The 22,634-nt window shown below is 38.8% G+C and overlaps 1 protein-coding gene, 1 long non-coding RNA gene and 1 pseudogene across 2 annotated transcripts in view; 2 read left to right on the forward strand and 1 right to left on the reverse strand.

Moving 5' to 3' along the window:
- LOC139437976 (uncharacterized) overlaps positions 1–22,634 on the forward strand; it is a 74,715-nt gene that overhangs the window by 21,413 nt on the left and 30,668 nt on the right. The gene's annotated exons all lie outside the window — the stretch shown is intronic.
- On the reverse strand, positions 14,484–15,482 carry LOC101442981 (olfactory receptor 11G2-like). The gene has a single exon (XM_023585826.3). It carries the CDS (start codon positions 15,423–15,425, stop codon positions 14,484–14,486), a length of 942 nt encoding a protein of 313 aa, XP_023441594.3. The 5' UTR covers positions 15,426–15,482.
- LOC101442527 (uncharacterized protein C8orf34 homolog) lies at positions 16,051–20,174 on the forward strand (annotated as a pseudogene).

Here is a 22,634-nt window from a genome sequence, read left to right on the forward strand (position 1 = left end):
TTCCTCTACCCCCCAAATTCCTTTAAGGCTATCATATGGTCTCTAGCTCTCTGAGGCAGCTTGCTTTAATAATTTCATATCATCAAGGTCATGTAGTATTTGTCCTTCAATGCCTGGTTGCTTCACTCAACATAAGGTTCTCAAGATTCATCCATGTTATCACATGTGTTTGTAGTGTATTTGTTCTTAAAGCTGAGTAGTATTCCATTGTACGTATATACTACATTTTATTCACTCATCTGTTGATGGGCATTTGGGTTGATTCCAACTTTTGGCAATAGGGAATAATGCTGCTATGACCACTGGTGTGCATCTATCAGTTTGTGTCCTTGTTTTCAGTTCTACTGAGTATATACCCAGCAGTGGAATTGCTGGGTCATATGGCAAATCTATACCTAGTTTTTTGAGGAAAAGCCAAACTGTCCTCCAGAATGGCTGGATCCTTCTGCATTCCCACCAGCAGTGGATGAGTGTTCCCATTCCTCCACATCCTCTCCAACATTTGTAGTCTTCTGGTTTTTTCATAGCTGCCAATCTTATGGGAGTAAGATGGTATCTCATTGTAGTTTTGATTTGCATTTCCCTGATAGCTAGAGTTTTGGAGCATTTTTTCTTGTGCTTTTTAGCTATTTGTATTTCTTCTTTGGAGAAGTGTCTTTTCAAATCTTTTTCCCATTTTTTAAATGGGCTGTTTGTCTTTTTATTTTCAAGATATAGGAGTTCTTTATATGTGCAGGTTTTAAGTCTCCTATCAGATATATGATTACCAAATATTTTCTCCCATTGTGTAGGTACTCTTTGCATTTTCTTTTTTTTTTTGAAAGATTTATTTATTTATTTATTTCTCTCCCTACCCCCAGCCCCAGTTGTCTGTTCTCTGTGTCTATTTGCTGCGTGTTCTTCTTTGTCCGCTTCTGTTGTTGTCAGCGGCATGGGAATCTGTGTTTCTTTTTGTTGCATTATCTTGTTGTGTCAGCTCTCCATGAGTGCAGCACCATTCTTGGGCAGGCTGCACTTTCTTTCACACTGGGTGGCTCTCCTTGCCCATGGGCCTCCTCTACGTGGGGACAACCCTGCATGGCATGGCACTCCTTGAGCATATCAGCACTGCGCATGGGCCAGCTCCACACGGGTCAAGGAGGCCCGGGGTTTGAACCGTGGACCTCCCATGTGGTAGATGGACACCCTAACCACTGGGCCAAGTCCGCTTCCCCTCTTTTCACTTTCATGACAAACTCCTTTGAGGTATGGAAGGCTTTAATTTTGAGGAAGTCCCATTATCTATTTGTTCTTTTGCTGCTCGTACTTTGGGTGTGAAGTTCATGAAGCCATTTCCTATTACAAGGTCCTGTAGATGATTCCCAACATTGCTTTCCAAAGTCTTTATGGTCTTAGCTCTTATATTTAGGTCTTTGATCCATCTTGAGTTGATTTTTGTATAAGGTGTGAGTTGGTAATCCTCTTTCATTCTTTTATATATGGATATCCAGTTCTCCAGGCACCATTTGTTGAAGAGGCCATTCTCTCCCAGTTGAGAGGGTTTGGTGGCCTTATTGAATAATATATGACTGTATATATGAGGATCTATATCAGAACTCTCAATTCGGTTCCATTGGTCAGAGTGCCTATCCTTGTGTCAATACCATGCTGTTTTCACTACTGTAGCTTTGTAGTATGTTTGGAAGTCAGGTACTGTGATTTCTCCAATTTTATTTTTCTTTTTCAATATGTCTTTGGCTATTCGGGGCCTCTTTCCTTTCCAAATAAATTTCATAGCTAGTTTTTCTAGTTCATTAAAGAATGCTGTGTTGATTTTTTATTGGGATTGCAAAGACTGTGTAGATCAGTTTTGGTAGGATAGACATCTTAAAAATATTTAGTCTTCCTATCCATGAACAGGGAATATTCTTCCATTTATTTAAGTCTTCTTTGATTTCCTTGAACAATGTTGTGTAGTTTTCTGTGTAAAAGTCTTTTACATCTTCAGTTAAATTTATTCCTAGGTATTTGATTTTTTAATTTACTGTTGTAAATGGTATTTGTTTCTTGATTTCCTCCTCAGATTGTTCATTATTGGTATACAGAAATGCTACTGATTTTTGCGCATTGATCTTATAACCCGTGACTGTACTGAACTCATTTATGAGTTCTAGAAGCTTTCTTGTAGACGTCTCAGGGTTTTCCATGTATAGGATCATGTCTTCTGCAAATAATGAAATTTTGACTTCTTCCTTTCCAATTTGGATGCCTTTTATATCTGATTCTTGCTTCAGTGCTCAAGCAAGTACTTTTAAGACAATGTTAAATAGAAGGGGTGATAGTGGGCATCCTTGTCTTGTTCCTGATCTTAGAGGGAAAGATTTTAGGATTTCACCATTGTAAATGATGTTGGCCGTGGGTTTTTCGCATAAACCCTTTATCATGTTCAGAAAATTTCCTTGTATTCCAATCTTTTGCAGTGTTTTTTATCAAGAAACAGTGCTGTATTTTGTCAAATGCTTTTTCTGCATCTATAGATATGATAATGTGACTTTTTTTCCTTCAAACTGTTTATATGGTGTATTACATTGATCAATTTTCTTATGTTGAACCATCCTTGCATACCCAGAATGAATCCACTTGGTCATGATGTATAATCCTTTTAATGTGTTGTTGAATATGATTAGCAAGTATTTTGTTGAGGATTTTTGCATCTAGGTTCATTAGAGAAATTGGTCTGTAATTTTCCTTTCTTATAGTGTTTTTGTTTGGCTTGGGTACTAGGGTAATGTTGGCATCATAGAATGAGTTAGGCAATGTTCCTCCTGTTTGAAGTTTTTGGAAGAGTTTCAGCAAAATTGGCATTAGTCCTTTCTGGAATATTTTGTAGAATTCACCTGTGAAGCTGTCTGGCCCAGGTCTCTTCTTAATTGGAAGGTTTTTAATGACTGATTCTATCTCTTTACTTGTGATTGGTTTATTGAGACCGTCAATTTCTTCTTTCGTCAATAGAGGTTCCTTATGTGTTTCTTGGAATTTGTCCATTTTCTCTAAATCATCCTTCTTGTTGGAATATAGTTTTTCAAAGTATTCTCTTATGATAGTCTTTATTTCTGTGGAGTCAGTGGTGATATCTTTTTTCTCATTTCTTATTCTGTGTATTTGCATCTTCTCTCTTTTTTTCTTTGTTAGTCTAGCTAAGGGTTTGTCAATTTTATTCATCTTCTCAAAGAACCAGCTCTTGATTTCGTTTATCTTTTCAAGTGCTTTCTTATTTTCTATTTCATTTAGTTCTGCTCTTATCTTTGTTCTTTCTTTCTTCTTCCTTTGGGGTTACTTTGTTGTTTTTTTTTTACTAATTCCTCCAAGTGTGTAGTTAGTTCTTCAATTTTAACTCTTTCTTCTTTTTTGATGTAAGAATTTATGGCTATAAGTTTCCCTCTCAGTACTGCTCTTGCTGCATCCCATAAGTTTTGGTATTTTTTTAAAAAATCATTTTCATAAGTTTCTAGGTAGTTATTAATTTCTTTTGAGGTATCCCCCTTGACCCACTGTTTTTCTGAGAGTGTGCTGTTTAATTTCCATATCTTGTGTGAAATCTGGGCCTCTGGCCCTTGCAGATTTCCAGCTTCACTCCACTGTGGTCAGAGAAATTATTTTGTATGATTTTGATCTTTCTGAATTCATTGAGATTTTCTTTGTGGCCTAGCATATGGTCTATCTTGGAGAATGATCCATGTACACTTGAGAAAAATGTATATCCTGCTGTATTTGGGTGTAATGTTCTGTGTATGTCTATTAGGTCCAGCTCCTCTAATATACTGTTCAAAGTTTTTGTTTCTTTATTGATTCTCTTTTGAGATGTTCTGTTGAAAGTTGATAGTGGTGTATTAAAGTCCCCCACTATAACTGTAGAGGCATCTATTCTTTCACTTAGTTTTTCCAGTGTTTGCCTCACATTTTTGGAGATGCCCTTGTCAGGAGCATAAATGTTTATGATTGTTCTTTCTTCTTGAAAGATTATCCCTTTCTCTAATATGTAGTGTCCATCTTTGTCTCTCACAATTGTTTTGCATTTAAAGTCTATTTTGTCTGATATTAATATAGTTACTCCTGCCCTTTTTTGTTTATTGTTTGTAAGGTTGTTTTCTAGCCATTCACTTTCAACCTCCTTGAATCCCTGGGTCTAAGATGAGTTTCTTGTAAACAACATACAGATGGGTCATATTTCCTTATCCAAATCTTTCAATCTGTGTCTCTTAGCAGGTGAGTTCAATCCATTGACATTTAGTATTATTACTTTCAAGGCATTACTTATATTAGCCATATTTTCTTTGGATTTGTGTTTGTCTTATGTTTTTATATTTTTCTCTTTTTTGTAGTTTTAGTTGTTCTTACACTCTCCTCCAACTTTGTTTCTCCTGTTTGTTTCTTTCCTTCTGCAGAACTCCCTTTAATATTTCTTGAAAGGCAGGTTTCTTGTTGGCATACTGTTAGTTTCTGTTTATCTGTGAATATTTTGAATGTTAACTTTGCTGGATAGAGTATTCTTGGTTGGAAATTCTTTTCTTTTAGTACCTTGACTATTTCATACCACTGCCTTCTTGCCTCCATGGTTTCATATGAGAGATCAGCACTTAATCTTATGGAGCCTCCCTTGTATGTGATGGTTCTCTTTTCTCTTGCTGCTTTTAGTATTTTCTCTTTGTCTTGTGCATTGGATAATTTGACAAGTATATGTCTTGGGGTAGACCTGTTGGGATTTATGCTGTTTGGGGTGCATTGTGCTTCCTGGACATGTATATCCATCTCCCTCAATAGGTTTGGGAAGTTGGGAAGCGGACTTGGCCCAGTGGTTAGGGTGTCCGTCTACCACATGGGAGGTCCATGGTTCAAACCTGGGGGCCTCCTTGACCCATGTGGAGTTGGCCCATGAGCAGTGCTGATGCACACAAGGAGTGCCGTGCCACGCAGGGGTGCCCCTGCATGGGGGGAGCCCTATGTACAGGAAGTGTGCCCCGTAGGGGGAGCTGCCCAGCACAAAAGAAAGTGCAGCCTGCCCAAGAATCTTGCCACACACAGAGAGAGCTGACACAACAAGATGACGCAACAAAAAGAAACACAGATTCCTGTGTCGCTGACAACAACAGAAATGGACAAAGAAGAAGACGCAGCAAAATAGACACAGAGAATAGACAACTGGGGTTGGGGGGGAGGGGAGAGAAATAAATAAATAAATCTTTTAAAAAAATAGGTTTGGGAAGTTTTCTGCCATTATTTCCTCCAACACCCCTTCTGTCCCCTTTCCCTTCTTTTCTCCTTCTGAGATGCCTATAATGCCTACGTTTGTGCATTTCGAATTGTCATTCACGTCCCTAAGTCCCTTCTGGATTTTGTCTATCTTTTTATTGATTAATTCTACTATCTGTTTGATTTCAGATATACTGTCTTCCACATCACTAATTCTTTCCTCTGCCTCTTCAAATCTGCTGTTATTTGCTGAGAGTGTATTTTTGATTTCTTGGATTGTGCTATTGATCCCCATCATCTCTGTGATCTTTTTGTGCATGATCATAACTTCTGTATGCTCCCGAAGTGTTTTCTTAATATGCTTTATCTCTTCTTTCACTTCAATGAATTGGTCCATGATACATGTTTTTTGAGAGCTTTAATTACTTGTTTGATGTTCCACTGCTCATCCTGGTTTTTAATTTGTTCATTGTATTGGGCCATGTTTTCCTGATTATTGGTATGGTCTGTAGTTTTTTTTTTTTTTTTTTGCTGTCTGGTCATCATTTTATCTTGTTGGGTTTATTCTGTTGATTATCTTCTTATTATAGTCTTGGGGTTTAATTAGTTGTTGTTTTTGCTTGCGCGTTAAGTCTTCTCTTTGTCACTTTTTTCTTCTTATTCTATTTCCCTGTTGTTGGCTAAGTTCCCTCAAAGGAAAATATTAGGTCCAGAGAAAGCAAAAGGGGTAAGAAAAGAAAAATATAATAGTAGTATTGATGGTGAGTTTTAGCAGAAGAACCATGTGAGATCTAGGAGAATGTATATAGAACTCATGGAAGCTGTGTAGTTATGACCATCAAAGAGTGGAGTACCTATAATGAGATATTAAATCGAATATGGGGAGGAATATACTATGAATTAAAAGGTCAGTGTGGTCAAGAGAGAGGGAAAAAGAAAAGAGAGGACAATAACATAAAGAGTGAATAAATAATAGAAAACCGATTAGAGGTATTAGAGATAAAAAGTCAGAAATATTGGAGGTTAAGCAGAGAGAGGTGAAATGTAAGAGGAACAATAAATGATGGAGGAGAGAATGATGTAAAGGGAAGGGGATAGCATTGTTAGCCAAAATCAGTACACAGAGAAAAGAGAGCACTGAGGATGAGGAAGCACAACAAATAAGAAATGTTGCCTGCAGCACTAATATAAAAAAAGATAAAAGGGGGGAAAAAGGAGAAAGAAAGAGAGAATAAAAATAAAAGCAGAGAGAGGGGAGAAAAAAGAAAAGGAAGAAAAAGGGCAGTGGGGGGCTATAAAGAGGAAGAAAAAACAAGAAAACAGACCAACGGAAAAGACCAGACAAGGCCCCAGGCAAAGAATCCTCTTTGCAATTGAATAAACTGCTTAGGAGTCTGACCTTCCCCCTTTCTCCCTTCTTCACTTCCTTCTTTTCCAGGGCAGCAGGAAGGCTGCATGAGGGATCCTGTAGGAAATCCAAATGAGTCCCTGGTGAACCAACTCACCTGAGAAGATAATGACTATTGATTTCTCGAGAGAACACCCACCCCTTGCCAGGAACCCTATATATGCTATTGGAAGCCTGTAAAGCACGTCCTACTGGCCCTCCCCTTTAGGTGTGCTACAAGGGGGCTGGTTAATTTTCTGACTCCACCATCTTCCAGACCAAGTTTCCTATCCCAAGGCATTTAGGTAAATTGGGCGCTCTCACCAGATTTGCCTCTTCTCTTTTCCTAGGCTCGCCCCAAGTCAGCTAATATCTCCTCCAAACTCAATAAAAAGCAGGAGTCCAGAAAATTGAAACTGCACTCCTTGGCCCCTCTGTACCTCCCACCTAAACTCTCCCACTCCTGGAGTTTGTCCGGGTCTGGAGGGGTGGGGCAATGCTGGATTTCTGGGAGTGCTGGGCTCAGGAAACAGCGGCCCAGAAGAATGTGGACTCAGGGTATTTAGCGTGGGCTGTGGGGGTTCAGGGGACACAGGCTCGGGGTTCACGTATTTGGAGGACACAGAGCTTGGAAACTATGAGCCACGACCGGCAGTTCTCAGTGAACACCACAGCTCTTATCCCTAGGGGGGGAGGGATTTACCTTTGCACAGCTTCCACGTTCAGTGTTAGAAACTCACAGTTCTACCTTGAGCAAACACCAATTCTGCTGCAGTCTCACCAGATCTATGTCCAGACACCTCCTGCCCTGTGGGTTCCCGAAACAGCCTGCTCCTGTAGGACTCTGTCACCACACAGCCATTCTTTTGTAAGAGAGATGATCATGTATTTACTCAGATGCCATCTTGCCCTGCCTCCTCACAAAATTTTTTTAAAATTTATTTCTCTCCCTTCTCCCCCCGCCCCTCCCTGTTGTCTGCTCTGTGTGTCCATTTGCTGTGTGTTCTTCTGTGACAGCTTCTATCCTTATCAGCGGCACCGGGAATCTTGTATTTCTTTCTGTTGCATCATCTTGTGGTGTCAGCTCTCCGTGTATGCAGCACCATTCCTGGGCAGGCTGCACTTTTTTTCGCACTGGGCAGCTCTCCTAATGGGATGTGCTCCTTGCGTGTGGGGCTCCCCTATGAGGGGGACACCCCTGCGTGGCAGGGCACTCCTTGCGTGCATCAGCACTGTGCATGGGCCAGCTCCACATGGGTCATGGAGGCCCGGGGTTTGAACTGGGCCATGTGGTAGGCGGACGCCCTATCCGTTGGACCAAGTCCACTTCCCTGCTATGACAAATCAATAGTGATGAAGAGTATGTGCTTTGGATTCAGAGAGATCTGGTTGAGTCCCAGCTTTCCCAGTTATTAATAGAATGCACCTTGGGCAAGTTTGTTATCTATTCTCTCCCAGACTTTCCCTTCCATTCTGTTAAACGTGTGAAATAGTGATGACTCACATAACACTGCAGCGAAGACTAAAAGAGATAGTGCACACAATATGCTTAGCTGAGGGTCTCATAAATGATAATCTAGGCTCAGGAGACAGACTAAAGCAATAGTTAATAGTATGGTTTCTGGAACCTCAATTCATCCTAGTTCCAATACTCACTAACTGTTTAGCTTTAGGCATTTTATGTAATCAGTTTAAGTTTTAGTTACCTCACCTGAAAAATGAAGATACCAACAGTGTCTACCTAATAGGATTATTCTAGGATAAGCATGCTAGTCACTAAAGAGCTGAGAACCATGTCTGCCTCATATAGCAAGTACTTAGGTGTTAACTCTTTTTGTGATCAAAGATTTTTCTGAATTTGGGATTGTAGCTTTAATGGAGATTGACCTACAGAAATAATGGGTAAAATATGATTTATTTGTAAAATATGCCAGTTATTCTGAAGGAAGAATTGATTTGGTTTCTTTTTAAAAAAAACATTAAGTTCATGTCATCATAAAATTTTTCAGTACATCTTTTATCTCTTTATTCCTAATGCTATATAGATCATTTCATTTAGAAGTTGAGCTTAGAATTATAATTAAGTGACAATTTGTTGTATTCAGTATTCATGCTTTGAAGATATCCTTATATACATCCCTATCACCATAATATAGTGAAACCAAATTGTAGTTACAGGTGCAGAGAGACTTTTGTTACACACCTGCTTAATGGACTCTCAGTACACATCCCAGAACTAGCACGTCAAGCTCCATGATGTAAAGGAAGGGAATAAAGTAAGTGCAGATAACTCAGGAAAGAGAAGATAAGCTCCATCACAGATTCTGAGGGCCAGGAGAGAGCCTGCAGAATCCCTGGATCTCACAGAAAATGGCAAATGACTTTGAAGTTTCCTTAAAATGCTATTGGGAAAAGGTAATTATATAGAATCAAATATTAGTGGAAACCAAATAACCATCAAATGATTTATAACTTGGTACAGAGATGTTTAGTAGCAATTGGTTATTATGCAGGGCAGGTAGGTCCAAAGCAACCATCAAGGGCTATAACTGCCAGGAAGTAGAAATTGGGTATAACAGCTGACGACAGATAAATCTAGTCACAATGAAGAAACTGGTCAGTATGTTAGGTTTAGTTGAGTTGACATACCAGATTCCCATGAGGGAGAAGTTGGAGAGCAGGGTGTACATGGGTTGTGGAGTCTCTGATCCCAGTGCACAGCACAGTTGATACAGCCATTCCCCACACCCTTAGAGCAAGGGAAGCCCAGGAGGATGAAGCCACTGATGATGTTGCTGTTGGGGGTGTTGGAGATACTCATTTGTAGATGGTCATAAGCTATGAACAGGAAGTCACATACTGAATAACAATGGAATAACTAAGGGACTTCCCACCATTGTGGCATTTACACCAAGCTAGGAAGTGGGATGAGTCTCTACTGACTCTTCTGAGACTTGCAGTCTGCCATGACATTTCACATTCTTCTTCCCTTTCCTTGAAGTATTTGGTGAATAGGTTCCTTCCGTGATGTATCCTGTACATTGTTTACTAGTTAGAGCAATGTGCTCATGGACAGTTCCTCTTTTCTTAGCTGCAGGCCAATTGAGTGCCACTAAATGCCTATGGATTAAACAAGGGTGGCAAATGATTAGCACATGGATATCTGCTGCCCATTGCACTACCCATTCTCATGACTGAAGCTCTGTGGTTGGTTGGTGTGTCTCTCTTGACTCACTGATTTCCTTGAACGCTTATTCCCCATTTTCTCTCTGTGTGACATGGTGTTGTAGATTGGGTTCCCTGGAAACAGACTCTAATATTTGTATGCAGAGAGTTTATTACAGAGTTTCTCTTGGACACAACACCTGTAAGAGAGTAGGAATGCAGGACTGGTCAGAAGAGGAGGTGAACTGTTATAAAGTTCCAACGGAAGCTTCAGCTGATCCAATGGGGAGTTCTGGAGCTGGGCCTGCCCATCAGAGTTGTCTTCAACGGAGGCAAGAGGGTCAGGCCTTTGTGTATCAGCATTGATTGATCCCTGGATGTGAGCTGTTCTTGGAAACAAAAACAAGTCCAGTCCTTTTGGCTTAGGTCACTTTTTGGCAAGGGACTCAGCTGTGAGTCAGGCATCAGCATGGAACATTCTCAGCATTTGGGGGAATGAGTGCCTCAGGCTTGAACAAAAGGTCTGGGAAGCAAATTACAGTATCTGCTGTGCATGGGCCCATGGCGGGCCTTGTTCTATACACCCAAATTTATCATAGAACATATACTCTATGAGCTTTCTTATTATTCTCAGCATTTTGTACATTCTTGGACTATGTACCTTAGTGCAAAGAGTTGTGTTTCAAGTGCTTTCATTATCTAGTCAACAAAATATCTTCTCTATCAGTAGTTACCTGCGGTGGCTTGCTCGGTCGGTAGAGGTGGGGTCTGGCTGCGGACGAGGGGTCGGTCCAGCTCTGGACGAGGGGTCGGTCCCGCTTGGGACGAAGGGTCGGTCCCACTTGGGACGAGAGGTCGGTCCGGCAGCAGATGAGGGATTGGTCTCACAGGGGTTGCGTGGTTCGGCTGACGGGGTCGCCCGGCGAAGCCGGCGACGAAGGGGTCGCCCGGAGAAGCAGGCGACGAACTGGGGACAAGGGAGGCCAGGCCCTTGTCGGGGGCTCTCAGGACTGGAGGGCGCACGGCAGAAGAACTACCGCGGAGACAAGGTAAACACGCAAGTCCACTTTACTGAGGGAGAGGCAACAGTTTTATAGGGGCTGGGGAAGGCTGATTGGTCGAAGCCACGCCCTGTTCTGATTGGTTGCCGGCGAAAGGTCAGTGGGCGGTACTGGACGGGGGAGGGGTGGTGGTTAGGGATTGGCTGTCGCTGTTGCTGGGGGAAGGGGCAGGGTTTAGGGATTGGTGGCTGCTGTTGCTGGGGTGGAGGGCAGACTGGATTTTTCCGCCCACGCCTGGCTGTTGCTGCTGTCGGGGGAAGGGAAAAGGGCAGACTGGATTTTTCCGCCCACGCCTGGCTGTTGCTGCTGTCGGGGGAGGGGAAAAGGGAAGACTGGAATTTTCCGCCCTGCGCCTGCGCAGGGAGAAAGAAGAAGAAGGGTGCCGTCCCACAGGCATCGGGTGGCGCCATCCGGGAGGAGGGGCGGCCGCGGAAGCATGGCTGCCGAGAAGGGGAGACCCGAGGGCACTCTGCGCCCATGCCGAGCTTCCTTCAGGGGTGGCGGTGAGTCCGACCAGCCACCCTATTATGGGGGCAGCGGCTTGGCCTGCCGCGGCTGCTCCCCCGCCAGGCCAGCAAACCACACTTCAGCCCGAGGGGTGACCGCAGTTACCAGTTAGTGTGGTATCTCCATTTTATGAAATCATGGCTCTGTATGAGAATCCCACATCTGGCCATTTAGTAGAAATGAAAAAGATACATCACATCATCAATACCTCTGTAAAGACTCTGGTCTTGAACTTCCTACTAATGAAAGCCTACTCAATAAGACATGAAACAAGTCCTCAGTCCTGTCTTTCATGGATTGTTAACCAGAGTGAATGAACAGTTCTTCCTGACCTGATAGAGGGCCCTGATTTTATTCATTTCCCATCTCTGCCTGACTGTAAATATGAAAATTTTTGTTATGCCTAGTCATACTTTTGAGGCATTTCCATATCCTATGGGTAAATTCACAAGCAAGATATAGAGAAATCTATTTTGATTTTTGTAAGGTAAACAGTGAAAAAAACCCTGATGTATGATTACAAAGGTTACAAATAACTAATGGAATGTAGAACAGTGTGAAGAATGTATTCTATTTTGTTCATGTTGTTTATCTTGTTGAAATGGGAGGTGATAAGAGTGGAAAGCAGACTGAGAAAGAAGTGGTAGTGAGTCTAATAAGAAAAAAAAAAGGTGTCTGCCATAAACATAGCAATACAATATCCTACTCACGTGTACATATGTTCACATATGCATGAAAGGATATTTGAAAAGATGTTTACTGAAATATTAATTGTGGTTACCATAGGTTAGTAGGATTTTAGATGATTTAAAATATTCTTTACTTTTCTCTTTTGTTTGAGAATTACTACAAGTAAGTATCATCAACTATTCAGAAAAAACAAGCTTTTTTTTCTGTGGAAGAAAAGAACCATTACATTAAATAAATCTTTATTGAATAGAAAAAATATGTCAATGCGACCCTTGGAAGTAAGAAGAAATCTAAATACTGAATTCATAAAAGAAGGTCAAACATGCAGGATGTATTCCAACTAATGTGATTCTGGCCTAAAGGAAAATAAGTTCTGAATGCATTACTCTAATTATCAGTACAGTATTTGCCCACTGATATACTTTGAAAATTTATTTTTAAATTTCAGTACCCAAAAGATATATTTTTCTCCCTCTCTTTCTCTTTACATCTATCTATATATCTTTATCTATTTTAATTGTTTGTTGAATTGTGAATTATATTACATCTAGGAGCCATACTTATTTTGAATAAGGATGCAAATTAATAAATAGTAGATATGGTCAATTATAAATTATGATGGCTAGTAAATGCCTTATGGACATTTATTCTAGGAACACTTCTATTCTTGTATATTATACTATACTTGTAAATAGATAATGACCTGTAAATAGTTATAATTCATGCATTTTCCAGAACTTTCCATGCTTTCTCACCCCTCCACACTTCTGGATTTATATGTGCTGTTCTTCCACATGCTCCTAGAGGACTTTATAAACCCCTTGCTTATAGCACATCTTGCTCCGTTTACCACTGGTTTACCATTGGTTTCTTAGTCCCACAAGAGAATGAAATGTGTTTTATTCATTTTGTATATGAGTCAGCTTGTAGTTCAGTGTCTAGCATTTTGAAGGTGTTTAACTTTATAAAAATGAATATGTGATCAAGGAGGAAGATGATACAGCAATTTTTAAAAATATGGACAGTTTCAGTTTTTTGGAGTTTATTACCATGGGTCCTTAGTGGATGAAAACATTTCTTACCTTGTTCTGACAGAACCAAAGAGTTTCAGTGAGATGAAACTAAGGGCTGTCAGTTTCCTTCTTTTTCCATCAACACTTAGCACCTCTTTCTACTTTCCTATAGAATCAAGGAATTGTGAAGAAATGTTTTCCTGTCTTAAATTCATAGAGAAATATTTTTAAAAATTTAATTTTAAAATTTAGGGGGCTGTTAAGCAAAGCATGAGCATGGAATGAAACTTAAAAAAATACAAAGGTGTATATAGTGAAAATAAGCATCCTTCTCTTCCTGTCTCCAGCCACCAAATTCTCTTTCCCAGAAGCAATCGCTATTTCTAGGAAGGTAATAAGTACTTACAAATACATATAGATAGCTATATAATATTTTCATTCTTTTCATGAAAGATAGCCCAAGACACAGCTGTTCTCCACTTTGCTTTTGGTTGTTGGTCTGTAATAAATATACAGCTTAAAAGGTCATTATATAGAAATGTGAAGATAGTTTCATATCAATAGACACGTATAGCCTCCTCATTTTAAACAGTTAAATAGTATTCCATTCTATGGATGTTCAATAATTTGTCTAATCAGACTTTGATTACTGCAATTAAATTGTTCTAATCATTTGCTATTAGTAATAGGCTGTAGTGAATATTCTCGTACATATGCAATTTTTCTCATGTGTGAGTCTTTCAGTAAGATTAACAGGTAGGTGTGAAATTACTGGGTTAAAATGCCCTTTACATTTTGATAGTTAATGGTGAAATGTCCTCCATAGAGGTTGTACCAATTTCTGCCCTACTAGCTACTGAAAGGAGTGCTGTTTTTCTCAACATTATTTTTGATCTTCCTTTGGAGAGAAAAAAGATTTATATTAGTTTTATTTATATTTATCCAATTATGAATAAAATAGATTGTCTTTTCACATTTAAAATCATTTGCTGTTTACTTTTTCCTTATATTTGGTACTTTTTCTATTAAGTCAATAGTTTTAAAAAAATTGATATAATGATATTTATATGTATCAAAGATATTAATCTTTTGTCTATGATAGTTGAGAGTTGTTCAGGAAGATAGAAATATAAGCTCAATTAGAAGAGTAAGGACAATTTGTTGTTGAAAAGCTAATACAGGGCATTTATTTTGTCCTAATGTTATGACTTTAAGTTATTCAGAATTTTCAATCTACAGGTCTATCACTTGAAACATAGAGATTTGGAGTATATTTTTGAGAACACTTGTAGCCCTATAAATTCCAGAAAATATGAAAAACACTATGGTGTATAAAGTTAAAAAATATGAATACTTTTTGGAGTAATGTTAGTTTTCTTTTTAACCAAAAGAAGGTAGGAACAGATTCTGAGACCAGGATTTTTTTGACTCTCATTTTTCTGTTCCCAGTAATTTCTTCATTGCATGTTTCATATCTTTATTCCTCAGACTATATATCAAGGGGTTAATGAGTGGAGTAACCACAGAATAAAACAAAGTCACAATCTTCTGCATTCCTGCTTCATGCTCTGATGTTGGGCTTACATACATGACCATTACTGAGCCATAGAAAAGTGAAACTACAGATAGATGGGAACCACAGGTGGAGAAGGCCTTCCATCGTCCAGCTGCTGAAGGGATCCTCAACACAACTCTTAGGACTAGAGCATATGACCCCATGATGAAGACAAATGGAATAAATAAAAGTAGAGAACTTAAGGTGGAGCTGGTCAACTCAATTGCAGGAACTCTGGTACAGGTGAGTGCTAAAAGTGGACCTGGGTCACAGAGGAAGTGGTCAATGATTCTGGATCCACAGAAAGACATCTGGGAGATGAGTATGATAGGAATCAGGAACCAGAGGAATCCAAGTACCCAGCAGCTGGCAACAAGATTGGTGCAGAGACGCCCAGTCATAATGGTCTGATAGTGCAGAGGCCGGCAGATGGCAAGACACCGATCAAATGCCATAACTGCCAAGAAAAAGCATTCTGTAGAACCCAGGGAAAAGAAAAAGTAGAATTGGAGAAAGCACCCAGAGAAGGAGATGACCTTGGTGTCAGACAGGAAATTGGCCAACATGTTGGGGACAGTGGAGGTGACATACCAGATCTCTAGGAAGGAGAAGTTGGCCAGCAGGATGTACATGGGACTGTGGAGTCTCTGATCCCAGTGCACAGCACAGATGATGGAACCATTTCCCATGAGGGTGAGGAGGTAGACAATAGAGAAGACCACAAAGAGCAGGATCTGTCCCTCCCTGGAGCAAGGGAAGCCCAGGAGGATGAAACCAGGGATGGGACTGGAATTGTTGCCAATGTTGAAGATTTTCATGTATCTATGAGTTGTAAAAAGACCATCAAATACTGAATGACAGTGTAAGGAGAAATGGGGGCCCAGATAATATACTAAAACCATCCTAGGAAATGTAGTAAACACTTATATTTCAACAATTACTATTTTTTAAATCTTATTCTGAAATATTGTCCTGCATGATTTGTTGTTCTATAATATATATATATAGCTTAATAGGTCATTATATAGAAAACTACAATATAACTACCACCAAGGTCAAGAAGCAGAATATCAATTGCACTCTGGAAGCATCCTTCTTTCTCCAGTCTAATACCTATACACCGCCTCTCTGCTCCTTCAATTGTAACACTAACTTTTTCTTTATGGTGATAATTTCCTTGTTTTCCTTATAATTTAGTGACCTAAATATATTTACTTTATGTAAGTGTGATCATATTATATGTAGTATTTTGTGGATGGTTTCTTTTGTTAAACATTAAGTTTGTGAAAATCATGTTGCATGAATCAGTTTTCCCCTTTTTTTTTTCCTTTTTACTGCTAATAGTATTGTATTGTATGAATAAACTACTACTTATTTAACCATTCTACTATAGACGAATATTTTGGTTATTTCCAGTTTGGGGCTATGAGGGGTAAAGCCACTATGACTGTAGAGTGCATGTCTCCTGGCCCACATGTGCATGTGTTTTTATAGGCTGGGTCAAGGGTATATGTACCTTTAACTTCAGTAATTAAGACAAACAATTTTCCATAATTATTGCTCTATTATCCACTTTTACTAGCAGTATATGAGAATTCTGGTTTTCAACATCCTTTTAAATGACCGGTTAAGGTGTCTTTCCAGAGCCTGGTGACTGATATATAGACTGCATTTCAATAGCTTCTCTCTTTTCCTTTCTTCTGATAACATCAAGGTGGATCAGTTCTCTTTTGGAAGCGCTTTTTTTTTTTTTTTTTTAAAGATTTATTTATTTATTTAATTCCCCCCCCTCCCCCGGTTGTCTGTTCTCTGTGTCTGTTTGCTGCATCTTGTTTCTTTGTCCGCTTCTGTTGTCAGCGGCATGGGAAGTGTGGGCGGTGCCATTCCTGGGCAGGCTGCACTTTCTTTCGCGCTGGGCGGCTCTCCTTACAGGGCGCACTCCTTGCGCGTGGGGCTCCCCTACGCGGGGGACACCCCTGCGTGGCAGGGCACTCCTTGCGCTCATCAGCACTGCGCATGGGCCAGCTCCACACAGGTCAAGGAGGCCCGGGGTTTGAACCACGGACCTCCCATGTGGTAGACGGACACCCTAACCACTGGGCCAAGTCCGTTTCCCTGGAAGCGCTTTTTATCACAGTAGGCAGTTAAATCAGAACTGTTCTGCTCTCAAGAGACAGTATTCTGGAAGCAAGAAAGAAAACTGTCCCCAGATCTGATTGGGGGAGGGGTCACTTTAATGCATGATGTAATTTATGGTCATGTATGGGAAATTCATCATCCATCTAGGTGAGATTTGAGTTTTGTGACCAGATTTGTGATTTAAACCAGACATCCCTTTTTGGTACCTCTTTCTTTTCCTAATGCCTCTGCTAAGAAATCTCTGAAGTGAGTCCCTCAGGAACCTCTCCCTGAGCAAGTTTCAAACAGAACTTTTTCATGGGTTCAAAATCAGCTTGTCTGAAGTTACTTTAACAGAGTTGCTCCTTTAATAGGGTTAACATAATGATTTGCACTTAGAAAGCATTCAATAAATATTTATAAAAAGAATGAATAAATGCACTTGCCAACTTCCCAGAAAGAGATCAAACAGCACAGCTACAGACTGCATAGCTGTGGAACAAGGGACTCTTGGGACTATTGAAATCTCATTTTCTTGTTTGAGATTGTTGACTAACTTGTTGATTCATGCAATTTGGTAATGCAGTATATCAATTTCAGATCAAAACATTCAAATTAATTATTGAAAATAGCTGCAGCTCATTTCTGTTAGAACAGTTACCCACCCAGTATAGATACAGTTGAGGGATAGAAGTAACATTATTCTGATCTTGAGCAAACAGGTCTTCAATTGTTCAGATCAGGAATATGAGTCTGCCCAAGTCCAATGCTGCTACTCTTATTATATAAACTGTGGAACCTGATATTAAAATAGATTTAGCAAGAAACCTGAAGAAAAAACTTAAAATTTTTGTCTCACCTCCCAATCAGTGCTTGGAAACACTTCTACAGACAGACTTTGGATGGTATGCATCTCTATGATGAATTTCCATTTTCCTGATTTAAAAAAATTTTTGTTAAATAATCCTTAACTCAGACCTTGGACTTGGCTATTATATCTATTTCCCCCTATTTATGCTATATGAAATATAGCTCCTATACACCCATCCATCAATCAAATTATTTTTGAGAGTTAATGTAATTATCAAGGAGACTGATAATGATCTATTGGGATATTAAAAACTAGAAAGACCTCTCAGGACAAATGGCAGATATCAGGGGAGAGGTAGTTGATTATAATATTTTGTTGGGACAGAAAGGGGACTAGCAAAGTTATTAATATTTTGGAACTTATAAATTATGTGCAAAATCTTCCTCTGAGTCAGACCAAGTTCTGGATTTTAGTTGATTTCTATGACTCATGCTGCCAGTAACATTTCCCAACATTCTGTTTTTCATTGTCTTAACTTACCTCATGACTAAGTCCTCAGCTGTGAGAGGTACAGGTTCTGTTTTTTTGTGCCATAAATGTCCCTTTTCTAATTGACTGCTCCTCTTCTACTTCTCTGCTTTTAAAGACTTGTGATGGAACCTGAGATCAAGTTTGATACCAGATATTCATTACTTTGGAAGATCAACCAAAACCAGACATGAATAATAATATAGTCTTTATCACTTTATACTATTCTCATTCAGGGTGAGAGTATTTATTCAGAATGGTTTCTGGAGTAACCATTTCCCCAAGTGCCCTGTTTTTGTTTTTTATCTTTTTAATGTGACTGTTAAGTAATGTTGGAGTCATGAAAGTACATTAACTACTGAAAAATGGACGAAGTGACTCAAAGAGAGATTTGCTATATGATATGAAGGTCACTTACAGACTTTACATTGCAGAAAGTTAAAAAAACAAACAAACCATTCTATAGGCTGACAAAAAACAAAACAAAACCCCAAAGCACTTGACTCTCATCAAGTTCAAAGAATCTTTTATTAATTGTGGTTGGACCATTTTTAATCAAAGTGTTTTCAGGGCATTTCTACAGGTTTTTAAATTTTATTTAATTTATTAAGTTAATAACCTTGTTTGTCATCTTAAAATATTTAAATATCTTGAATGGTGTGGTTACTGTTGTAGAACTTCATTCTTTAAGGTTTAGTATATTTTAATGTTTTATATCTTCCTTTTTTTAATCCCTCACATATAATTCATCAGCAACACTTATTGCTTCTGTTTCCAAAATATAACTCTTTTCTATGCATTTCTCTTTGACTGTCATTTCCCATGTTCAAATGATCATTCTTTCTTCTCCTATATTTCTGCAATAGCAACCTAACAGAACTCCATGCTTTCACTTTTGCCTCCCAACAATCCATTTTGCAGGTAGCAGGGAGTACTCTTTAAAAACTGTAAAGCATAACATGTTAGAACTTTAAAAATCATTCCTTCTCAAAACAACTCTGAAAGACTAAAAGTTTTATAAAGCTGTTCTAGAAAACTGGAAATGTGTAAAAATAATTCTGGGTGGGCTATCACCATTTTATGCTCAACCTAACAAAATTAACCAGACTGTATTGTTACTCACCTTCAAAAAAGGGACCAGATAACGACTTGTGAGTTGCAGCCCTTCCAATGCCTCTTCCACAAGCAAACTCTAGGTCTTTTGCAAGGAATTAATGACCAGGTTAATAACTGAGACTTGACTAGCCAATCCTATTTCTCATTGGCCATCTTCAGTCTAAACAAGGAAGCCGTGGACAACTTCAACCTACTTTATCTGGATTTGCAGCTCTTTGGACAGAAAGTGAAACATCAGAACTTAGAGGAACAAGCAGGGATTTCAGAAGTTATGAAACATCCTGGCAATTAAATGCAAAAAAGCTAAAAAAGTCAAGAAGTGACCTTGCTGTAGCTAATATTTCTCCAGCATCACTGGAATCCAAATCATTGCCAAGGTCAATAGAGAGTCCTAAAGGGAACTGGTGGACTAAACCAGAAAGCCATAGCTTTATGAATTGAACCACTTACTTTAAGAGAACAAGAAGCTGGGGAAAGCCCCTTAAGAATTTCTCTTGAAGGAAGCCTGGAAACAGTGGCTGGGGGCCAGTCCTTGGTCAGGAGAGTAGAAGAGATGCAGATTTGGGACATTACTCTGGGGCCAAAGTCATGGCCAAAGAAACTGTCAGGTATTACAATTTCAGATAAACTAAATAAAGAAACAGTGGCTTTTAATTAACCTCTCTGAGACCCTGTTTAACTGGAGAATTGGATTGGTGGAGAAAAAAATGATGCTGCTCCACTAGCTGTTGAAAGGCAGCAGCTCCCCATTCTAAGAAATAACAATGAGTAATGAGAAAGTGAAGATAGTTGCTCCAGTCCCGTGGGGAGCTTAAAGATGGAGCCCAAGACTAAAGGATTAAAACAGCAGCAGCAACAACATAAGAAACTTCTGGCAGCAGTGCTTTCTCAAGATTCTTTTGAATCCATATACAGTCTTACCCCATTGGTAACGGAAGAAGATACTGACAATGAAGATGATGCAATGGAGTTGCTGGGTGTTTTGGACACATGAAAATATACTACAGCATCTGTAATTGTTAAGTAGATTAAGTATTCTCTGCTTTAAATGCTACTTATAGGTTTATTTGGCATAATACAAAAGTAACTTACTATGGATTTAGGACATTTCAGAGATTAAAATACCTAAATTTGCAGGATTTTAAGATACAGCAACTTTAAGCTGAAGTTTGTCCTCTAGTTACAGAATATATTGAATAAATTATCTTCCAAATCACCTCAAACTAGCCTTCAGCTTCACATATATTTTCAAATGTTCTAGTAATTATGCTGGCAGCCAATAACCACAAAAAAGCAAACATTATAGAGAAACTACACATTAAAAAATTTATTAAAATCAATAATTTTTCAAAAATGGAAAGATAAGTTACAATGGTAGAATAAAGAAATTTTAAAAAATCACTATATATTTTATTGCATTAGTTATCACAGAAAATTTGAGGAACTTCATCATTTCAAAGATATTTCAGTGTGTTAATATAAGCCCATTTTCATTGTTATATGCCTTTGTTATCTTAATCTTAATAAAACACTGAATGCAATTAGGTGTTCAAGTTTTCTTTATATGATTTACACTCATTTAAAAATATTAGAAATATTTGAAAGCTGCAACCAGCTTTCTTACACATTTTAGTATGGAATATTAGTTGTAAAAATTATTTTAGTATGGGCAGAATTAATGATCACATTTCAGAGATATTAACAAAAGAAAAACAGCAATAGTCATGCCACTTTCTAGTGCTAGCTCATAATTACACAAAAATTAGAACTAAAATTATAATCCTAAAAATGTTTGCAAATAGATTTTGTTTTACGGTAAATAATGGACAAGTATATTTATATTTGTATTCTTTTATAATACAGTAATTGAGTTTCAAAACATCAATATCTTATCAAATTTTGTAAAATAAAAACTTAATTTACTGAAAAAAAAAGGGGGCGGTGCTGGTATTAATAAATTCACCCTGTTTCGGCTGCAGAGGGCTGTGAACATGGATGCAATATTCAGCTGTGTTTTTATACCCAGACTGCATGGATTGAGCTAACAACAATTGCCTTTTGTTTGTTTACTTATTAAATTAATCAACCCCAGAAAGTTTGGGATAGACTATATCTGAATGAGCTTGGCTCTGTGCCATATACGGTGTAAGGGGAAGACATTTTCCTGATATTTTCCTCAAAGCTGATTTCCAGAAGCCATAATGTAGCAGCAGCGTTGGCACCTCCAATTGTTGTTTCATTCCCCACAGCCAATCTAGAAATACCTCAGGACAATGCAACTCCCTGCTTTTGCTGATAGGTGTAGTTTCAATGAAGAAACTACCTTGTCTGTGCCATTGTGTAATCTGTTTCTGTAAAATGCTTAAAAGTAAGGCTAATTTTCCAGATTGGGATGTGTGGTAGGCAGCTGTAGATATTGGAAAAAGTCCTGGATTTATGGTCAAGATCTTTCCTTACTAATCATAGGAAGTTAATACTCTCTTAGTTTCTCTAGCTATAAAATGGGCATAATTTTGTCTCCTTCAAAAGGCTGTTAAAATGATAGCTGAATAAAATAATGTCTGTGGAAGTACCTTGACTAATGAATGACTGCTAAGAGCTTAAGAAATATGTTGATGGCCATAGCAAATTCAAAGAGAGCTGTGGTAGAGGCTAGTAGATACTGCAACTATAGTAGGGTTTTTTTTTTTTTTCCTATTCTAATCATTATACTACCATATTACCTGCATGAGGAAAAGGGAATCCCAAATGGAAGCTTCGCAGACAGTTTCCTTTTTATTTGCTTAGAGAGAAGAGATAGTTTTCTTGGGAGTAACCAGAGAGGAGGGGAGAGGTAGAGAAGAGGTGGAAAGGATTATGGTGAAGATCCTTCATTGTGCTTGTTTGAGGATGGATGGGTTATAAGCAGAGGCTGCCAGAGAGTAAGCCCTATTTTTCCTGATCTTGAAGAACTATTTACTGCTTCTAAAAGGAGAACAGCGTCAGGAGACTGATCTGTGCTTGTTATTCACTTCCCTTGGGACCTGCCATAATTCCTGTTTTTTGTTGTTTTTTTTCTTCTATGCATGCTGAAATATCTTTTTCTGCCTTGAAACCTTTCATAGGTGGTAATATATCAATTGATTTTTAAACTAATTAACAAGCCAATAGTTCAATCGCTAACAGTATTCCTCTCCTTCCCGCACTCCCAACAGTGAAAAATCTTATAAACCTGAAGGGAGAAAAAGCAGTTCCTGAAGTCTGTAACTGATCTGATATTCATAACTAAACCTCAGTGTTATTAACAAACTGGTTTGACTCTCATAGCTAGGCCATGCTATTCTCTGGCTGGACAGTTTCACAGAATTCAAGCTCAGTCAAAGTGTTTCTGAGACCATGATTAAATGAGAAAAAAGAAGGCCACTTCAGAATTTTGTCTAAGCCCAGACAAAAACAAGGTCCCAGTGACACCTAT

This window comes from Dasypus novemcinctus, chromosome 3, assembly GCF_030445035.2.
Source record: "Dasypus novemcinctus isolate mDasNov1 chromosome 3, mDasNov1.1.hap2, whole genome shotgun sequence".
Classification (NCBI taxonomy): domain Eukaryota; kingdom Metazoa; phylum Chordata; class Mammalia; order Cingulata; family Dasypodidae; genus Dasypus; species Dasypus novemcinctus.

Bases quoted from the DNA above. Each gene is read 5' to 3' on its own strand.
- LOC101442981 (XM_023585826.3), bottom strand. From the start codon at position 15,425: ATGAAAATCTTCAACATTGGCAACAATTCCAGTCCCATCCCTGGTTTC.